Source organism: Asparagus officinalis, chromosome 5, assembly GCF_001876935.1.
Source record: "Asparagus officinalis chromosome 5, Aspof.V1, whole genome shotgun sequence".
NCBI classification, from domain to species: Eukaryota; Viridiplantae; Streptophyta; class Magnoliopsida; order Asparagales; family Asparagaceae; genus Asparagus; species Asparagus officinalis.
The window spans coordinates 1,715,192-1,723,560 of NC_033798.1; the positions used below are offsets into that span (position 1 = coordinate 1,715,192).

An 8,369-nucleotide genomic window follows, 5' to 3' on the forward strand; every position below is an offset into this window, starting at 1 on the left:
ATTGAATTAATGGATTTCTTTATGCATTTCACTTTCGTAGACACCTGAAAGCAAGCGAATCCAGTTTTACAATTACCTGAAAGCAAAATAAGTCAATATATTAACGATTCCACAATTACTTACACAAACATTAAATTCTACGGAAAATAAATCTCTTTGGAAAATAATACAAACATAAATCGATCAAAAGGAGAAAAAGAAACCGAGTACCTCATTGTAGCCTGATTCCTTATTATTCATTTGTTGATGCCAATTTTGTTGAATTATGAAATTTCAATTTACCGATGTTATCATATTATTATAGCTCTTAACAAGAAGATTATTACTTGCTCCTAAACTTGTTTATCCTAATAATTAGAAGTTTGGGGTAGATTTGTCATAAACACTGGCCGACTCTTAGTTTTTTTTTTTTTGAGAACACAGCCCCAAGCCCCAACCATTGCTCTTAAATTGAAGAAATATTCTAAACAAACTCATTCATAATTTTTTTTCTAAAAATAAACCCTCTTAAGTTTTATTTACAAAAATAGACTCATTTTGTCTTAATCCGGTTCCTAAATAGTCGGGGTTGCCAACCCCAACTATTTAGTGCATAGAATGTTAGGGTTTAGGGTTATAATTGGGAGTTTAATTTAGGAACCAGATTAAGATAAAATAGGTCTATTTTTGTAAATAAAACTCAAAGAGGTCTACTATTAGAAAAAAAAATATGAATGAGTTTATTTAGAAAATTTCTTACTCTTAAATTTGTACTGATAATAAGTGAGTATTTATACATGACAAGCAAGTTAAACTTGTGGGGGTTCTTGTTGAGGGACCGTGGACGTGAGCATGTTTGGCCAAATCATATTAAAAAAAAAAAATTGTGATCTCCTTTTGCTTGTGCTCTTCATGTGAGGAAGCCATTACATAATTTAGAAAGCAGATTAACAATTATTTTGACTTGGAGGGTGATTATAAAAATACGTAAGATTCCGAGGGCATATGCGAAATAAAAAACGCTTTTCAACACGAGGGTATATACGCAAAAAAACCAGGCCCCGAACCCTCACCGAGAGCGCGAGAACTGAAACAATGCGAGGAGCCCTAAAACCCTTATCGTCTTTAATTCTTCGCAATTTTCGATCCAATTCTCTCGCCGTAAAGCCGTCGCTCTTCATTCAGGTTCATTCTCGCAGCATCGATTCCATTTTTCTCGACGATTGGCTTTCAATTTTTATATATTTCTCCTTAAAATTTCCCCCCCCTTTTGCAACTTTTATTCATTTAGAGAGTAGAAAGAGGCGATCGAATTCGATCGTTTGGGAGTAAGAGGAGATCTCTATCATCGTCAGCAGCAGCATCACCAGAAGTGGGTGAGATGACCGATTATGCTTTGATTTTTCAGTTTTTGGTTGAGCATTAGTACGTTATTACTTCATTCACGTGATAAAGTTTAGATTTTGATCGCATTGTTAGGTCGAAGCACTCTAAAATCTGTAAACACCTGCGAAAGATCCCGATTTTTGTATTTTGAAGCTCTCTAGCTACTCAATTCGCCATACAAGTTGACATCCAGTTAGCTCTAGGTGGCATTGAAGAAATTTTAACCGAGGAATAAATGTTGGAAACCTTGGAGGAATCAACTATGTTTGAATTTGAGGAATTGGTAGGAGGCATTTATTATGTTTTTATTTCTTCTTTTGTTTCGGAAAAAGGTGAGTAGTTGGCCTTAACGCCAACATAATTTTGTGCAGATGTCCACTTGTTCTTGGAGTTTTTGATGTTGTATTTGTAAGAAAGAAAAGGAAGAAGTAACCCTATTAGTCAAAATTCCCACACTTCACCAACTAATGTATTTAATTGGCAATCGTGTACTTGCAAATCACTTTGAACTAATTAAAACCAGAAAAGTAATCAGAAAATTACTGGCTCCCACAAGTTATACCATAATTTTACTAGTTTTAGTGAAATATTTTGTAGTATGCTTGCAGTTTGCTGCATTAAACTATGTAATTGTAAATTAAACAACTGTAAGATGTAATGCACTTTCTAATCAAATGTTAATTTGAGGAAATTGCTGAAATTTGTATCTTTCTTCATTGCCTTCACCAGCATTCGCTTGAGCTGATAAACTCTTATGCATATTCACAAGATGATAACTTTACACACGACCTACTTGTAATATCTATATTGCAATATCTGGTTATTTCATGAAACCACTTTGTAGGTATCTAAAAACTGAGAGTACATAGTTTTATAATGCCCTTGGGATCCATACACTTGCAGTTCTCAATATCTAATTTCTAAAGTAAACTGTTATCAACTATTTATATATTTACGATGATGAATTTTCTATGTGCAGCTGAAACACTCTTGGAATATGAAAGGGATCAACTTTATGATGATGAAAAGGTGATAGAGAAAGAGGAGACACTTCGTCTTGCTCTTTCTCAGCTTGCAGGTGATTTTGATAGAGAATCTCGCTTATCTTTGCATAGGTTTTCTCGTACAAGGTACACACCAGTGATCTCAACAGGTTCTCTGAAGCTCGATCTTGCTCTTGGCATTGGAGGGCTGCCAAAGGTAATTATAGTTTGAAATTTTTCTTCATGAGCTCAAATAAGTTTTATTCGATACTTATCATCTAAATTTCTTCATGTGCTACAATGAAAAGAAATATAACTATGTCATCTTTTGCTTTCTATTTCAAGAGAAGTTGTTCTGCCTGACTTTCTCATGCAAGGACCCGATCTTGATCATATATAGTAAAACATGCATCTTTAGCTAATAATGAATATCAAGTAAACATGCTCAGAATTCTGTATACTCTTGGCCATTTTGCTAGATTATCTATGATTGATTTGAAGAACTTTGCAAATTAGTACTGTTAAAAGTATTCTGCATTGGCTTCGCCCCTGCTTCAGGTGTATTTGATGATTTATCTTTGTATGATTAAAATAAAAGTACTTCTATCGAGCAGAGGTTTTTTTCCTAAACCTAGTCTAATAAGTCAGTATTGCTAATGAGGCCCACGAAAGATTTTGTCTTGACCAAGTTATCTTTGGTACAATCTTATTTTGACCTGCTAAAACATACAATTGCACTTCATATTCAATACATCTTAGCATAAAATTGCATCTCCTATCTACATGCTTATCTCTTTGTTGAAGCTGTCCGGTTTCAGATTGGTCTCTATTCCTTATTCTGCAGTTCATGGTTATTTCACTTGTTCCTTTGATAGCCTTCCTCGTGCAACTTGTCATTTTTTTTGTATGTTTTTTTCCTTATTTGTGATCCATTATTATGAGTTTTGCTGTAATATTGCTGTTGTTTTCTTTGCCAAGTAACTGTTGCAAAAGGGGTATGTGGTTGTGTGTATGTGTTATGTGCAAGTGTTTTTTGGGTTCGTTTGTGGTTTTTTTTGGGGGTGGGGGTGACGGTGCATGTTTGCCTATGAAAGTCAGCCACTCTGATACATTTACCAGAAAAACTATCCACAGCGCTAGACATGCTGATGTGGTGGTCCAAACCAATAAATAATGGTCATCCATGCTTGTAGCATCACTTTCCCAAGTGATTTGAATGTCCAAATCCCACCATAAATTTTCTTTAGCCAATCATAACTGGGAATTGCTGATCTTGAATTCTATTTACACTAATAAACCTGTCCTGGATAACTGCAGACTATTGGCCATGTATTTTTCAACCATGAGTCACTTTGTATCACTCAGCCCATAACTTGTACAGAATACATTTAGGAATGACAGCCCTGGATGTATGTAAAAGGTCGATTTTTGGCACACTGGTGACTTTGAATGCACTTTTCTCCAGCAGGGCAAGGGGCCTTTTTGATTTTTTTTTTACTATGGCTGGTATTTTTGTACAAATTTTGTCGGATATTAAAATTCTAGATAGGTTTGCCTGGACTACGTTTAGTGGCTTTGAAAAATCTACCATGTTTTCTTGCATAAAATTATGAAACAATATATTGTGATATGAACATGATCTTTGAATTAAGAAATTAGCTTTAGTTTTTAATTTATGAAGTTTAATTTGTAGTGCAGGGTAGAATTGTTGAAATTTATGGGAGAGAAGCTTCTGGCAAAACAACACTTGCCCTCCACATTGTGAAGGAGGCTCAAAAGCTTGGAGGTCGTTAAATTCTTTTTATCCTAACAAACTAATAAGCTGTCTCCATCACTATCAGCTTTCTAATCATGCATCTCATTAATTTATATTCAAGGATTTGAAATCTTGGAGTTTATACCGTCTGAAGATCATCAAGTAAATGTTTTTGCTTCCTTTTAGTTGTTTTATTTGTTTCAGTTTTTCCGTACATGTGCATGTGTGTGTGTGTGTGTTTGTGCACACATGTGCATACTCTGACCGATTTGCAGAAACTTATCAGATTTCTACTCATTCATCTCGTAAACTTCTATAATTCAAGGATTTGAAGCTTGGGATTGTGCATCGGAGATCAATCATGTGCTTTATTGGAGTTTATAGGATTGTACTTGAAGAAGAAATTGGTACTAGGTAGAACTGGCAACATGGATCGAGGGAATAATAATTTGCATATTTATGCTATTTAATAGGGAGAACATTTTTATTTTATTATTTACTTTACTATTACTGAATCAAATTAGTCTTTGTTCGAAATATTTTTTGTGAACAGAGCCTCAATCTTTTATATTGAAACAAGTTAATAGATAAAATGGAGATGAACTTTTGTTTCAGTTTCATTTGATCTCAAGGAGTTACTAGTCATAGTGTAGACAGCATTCCTTTTGCTCAGCAGTTCATGCCCGTGTTTTATATTACTGTAATTTATTTAGATTGGACTTAGTGGTGTACATGAGTCATATGACGGATCTTAAAGACATGCAAACAATATGGAATGTTCTGCTTACTGCAGGCTCACATTTTTGCCAATGTCTATCATGACGCTTGTTCAGTGTGAGGAGAGACTTTGAACTATATGCTCAATAAGACAATTAATGGAGTGGCTTAAACTGAAGAGGGATTTACATATGGTTTTAAGTTCTATCAATTTTAAACAGGCATATTTTGATAGGATCCATTGGGAGAGTTTGTGAACCATGAATAAGCGGGTATGATGTAATTTGTCTTGTAACAATGTCAATATCATACCCTGACATTTCCTTGTAGTTTTCTCTGCAGAAGCGTGACTCTTATTTTGTTTCCAGGATGTTGTGCATATCTAGACGTTGAGAATGCTCTGAATGGCTCATTTGCGGATGGCATGGGTATCAACACAAAAGATCTTCTTGTTGTGCATCCTAACAGTGCTGAAAACTCTCTGAGCATTCTGGACACTTTGGTTAATAGTGGATCAGTAGATGTTATCATTGTGGATAGTGTATGTACATGCTATTTACTTTTTTAAAGTCAACTTATAGATCTTCTATGTCTCTTTTGGCAAGACTGATATTTTAGTTGACAAACTTGATTTTTCTTGGTTATTTTGATCGTATATGCTATCAAAATGATAATACTACAGTACTTGTGAACTACTGAATATTGGTTTGAAGAACATGGAAAGCAAGGAGTTCTGGCCAATTTTCTTTTTTCCTTTTCCCCCCCTTCTGTTTTGTTTTGTTTTTTGTTTGTTCTTTTTTTCTTTTTTTCTTTTTTTTTGGGGGGGGTGTGAAACAACCACCAAATATTGGTTTCAGAAGGTTTCATTCAGGTAGGTTTATTAAGCTTCAGTCATGTTTGGATGAAATCGGAAGTTTCATATGATAAAATAGTTGTTCATCAATTGCAATGGACAACTTCATCGGAAGACATGTTTCTCTTTGCTCCTTTCATCTTTGCTGACTCATTCCTTTTTGAAATTTATCAAAATACCATTTTTTTATTGTCTTAATCCATGTTCATCTAGTTTAGTCCCTAGTCAACGTAGTTCCATCACTAATATCAATGACTTGATAGCAGCTATTAATGGCTGCAGTCATCTCATCTCTATTCCACATGGTCAAACCATCTGAAATATTCACCATCTTGTCCTCAACTGGATCTACCGGCATACTCGTTTCTATCCTATTAATTGCACATTGCAATTCATCAATCTCAATGTTCCAATTTCAGCTGCAGTTATTGCTTGGAATTCAATAGTTTCTTTTGTGCTTTAAGTTTTAGAGTTTATCAAGTCACAGGCTCCTTTGGTTTAAACCTAAGCTCTAAAAGGTTGGAGTGGCATTGGTATGGGGCACTTTCACAGGATTATTCGGAAGTTCATGGCTTTGTTGCTTCCATGTGCTTAAATATGTCGGCAACCAGATCTTTGGTCCGTATCCTTACTACATCATAAACCATTTTGCTTGTAGCATGTCAAAGTGTCAACTGAAACTGATATCAATGTGTAAAATTATCAGTATGATGCACATAACTTCCCTTCATGGCAGACTTCATGAATTTATGCAATTTATTATATTGCTTATTGAATATCTTATATTTATATGGTGATTTCTGTGTATGCGGCAGGTAGCCGCTCTCGTCCCTCAATGTGAACTTGATGGCTTGATAGACATCTACTCTCATGATGCACAATCAAGATTAATGAACCAAGCCCTTCGAAAAATTCATCTCTCTCTAAGTCGGTCCCAAACTCTTGTAATTTTTGTTAATCAGGTGATTCCTGTTTCTGCTTATTCTATGTCAATTTTTTGATGGTCAGTGTTCGACATATTTCAGTTTTGGGTTAAGAACTTTTCATTATTCTGTTGTTGGATAAGAACCAAGCTGCTGTTGTCTTGCTATCTTCCACTTTACTGTAGTTGCTGTTCCGTGCGTAAAAGTTTAATTGTGTATGATATAAATCTTATTGTTTCCAATTTCCATTTTATTTTTATCCAATTTCGATACTTTTCACTGTCAAAAAACATTTCTTTTTGTGCAGATCAGGACAAGATCTGCTGTAGATACAAGTCAGAGAAACGAGGTGACTTGTGGTGGTAATGCCCTGAAATTCTACTCTGCTATTCGAATGAGAATTACAAGAAGAAATTTGCTACACACTGAAGATAAGGTTCGCAGTAAATTGTTTCATAGTTTGTGCATTTTTTTGTTTCCCCTCTCACCACAGTGATTTCTATTTTCTTCTATAATTTAATTCGTAAGTACTCGAGGAACCTCTACTATAACATCAAGTGTTATATTTAATCAAAATCAACCATCAGCCTAGTTTCAAATGCTACAGCATCATATATGGCCATGTGGTCATCTCTAGATTTCTGATTATTCCTTTATTCTGCACTTTGTGAGCATGTCTACATTATCATAGTATTTCACAGCAACTACATTTTGACCTTTGAGCACAATGTTGTACTACCGACTCATTTTACTGGATTTATGATTTGAATAGACAATATTCGGTGAATTATTTTTGAATGAATATGGTGGATTTCGTCCTTTTAGGGGGGAAAGTTTTCCAGACTTATGGGCATTCCATCCTATGATAATGACTTATGGGCATTCCATCCTTTTATGATATCAGATTTGTCTGTCATCTGATCTTGAACATAACCCCCGACATGACTAATAATAATATAATAGTTTAATTCAGATTTCTTAATATAGCTACAAATTTTGTCAAATGAATTTCATTCACATTCTTTCTGATATATTTTCTATATGTACTTGCCATCTTTCAGCATTGCTTATATTTAAATTATCTAATTATTACACATTCCAGATCACTGGCGTTGGCATCTCAGTGCAAGTCATGAAAAATAAATTGTCACGATCAATGAAGACAGCTGATTTGGATATCGAATTTGGCAGGGGCCTTCGTCATGAAGCCGAGGTATTGGAGATGGCTTCTAAGCATGGGATTGCAATGAGGGAAGGAGATGGGTATTGGATAAATGGCAACTTTTTCGAGAATCAAATAAAAGCTGAAGTGTATCTAAAGGAAAAAATTGAAGTAGCGGATGAGCTTGTGGCTGCGTTGAGAAGCCAATTATTTGAGATGGTACCTGAAGATGAGTAGAGCATCAAAGGCTCTTTGCTTCGGATTGTATCGACAACCCCGAATTTTAAAGATGAAATTGATTATCTAGGTTACGAACCGAGAGAAAAAGATGCAAGTTTTAAAGGCGAGTCTACAGTTGATGAATATTAAACTAGCAGCATCTCAGACAAACTAGCTTGAGCTCCTGAATGCCAAATTGTATCCTGAGTCAGATTCCAATATTGAGAATTGGTGTATTTGGGAGTTTAGAATCAGAATTTAGATCATCAGATTGGTTTTTGTGACATTTTCTTTTTGTTGTGTTTATGAATTCATGTATGTATTGACGCGCGCCTTTGCGGAAGCCTTGCACGAACTCACAACGAACCTGTGATCACGAGTAGAAGAAAGA

General features: G+C 35.0%; 1 protein-coding gene across 8 annotated transcripts; it reads left to right on the forward strand.

Moving 5' to 3' along the window:
• On the forward strand, positions 1,040-8,304 carry LOC109842685 (DNA repair protein recA homolog 2, mitochondrial). 8 transcript variants are annotated; one of them, XM_020411535.1, is made up of 10 exons: positions 1,148-1,164; positions 1,271-1,355; positions 1,459-1,648; positions 2,345-2,394; positions 2,481-2,565; positions 4,047-4,134; positions 5,190-5,362; positions 6,490-6,636; positions 6,905-7,033; positions 7,700-8,304. In XM_020411535.1, exons 3-10 carry the CDS (start codon positions 1,601-1,603, stop codon positions 7,994-7,996), a joined length of 1,017 nt encoding a protein of 338 aa, XP_020267124.1. In that variant the 5' UTR covers positions 1,148-1,164; positions 1,271-1,355; positions 1,459-1,600; the 3' UTR covers positions 7,997-8,304. The 8 variants fall into 8 exon arrangements, with proteins under 8 accessions (XP_020267121.1, XP_020267122.1, XP_020267120.1 ...); XM_020411532.1 differs by lacking the exon at positions 1,459-1,648 and having other exon boundaries at positions 1,040-1,164; positions 4,042-4,134; XM_020411533.1 differs by lacking the exon at positions 1,459-1,648 and having other exon boundaries at positions 1,040-1,164; positions 1,271-1,351.

Coding starts and splice junctions, on each gene's coding strand:
- LOC109842685 (XM_020411531.1), top strand. CDS start 1,075: ATGCGAGGAGCCCTAAAACCCTTATCGTCTTTAATTCTTCGCAATTTT. Junction 1,356..2,344: donor AGCAGCATCACCAGAAGTGG/GTGAGATGACCG, acceptor TTCTATGTGCAG/CTGAAACACTCTTGGAATAT. Junction 7,034..7,699: donor TGCTACACACTGAAGATAAG/GTTCGCAGTAAA, acceptor TACACATTCCAG/ATCACTGGCGTTGGCATCTC.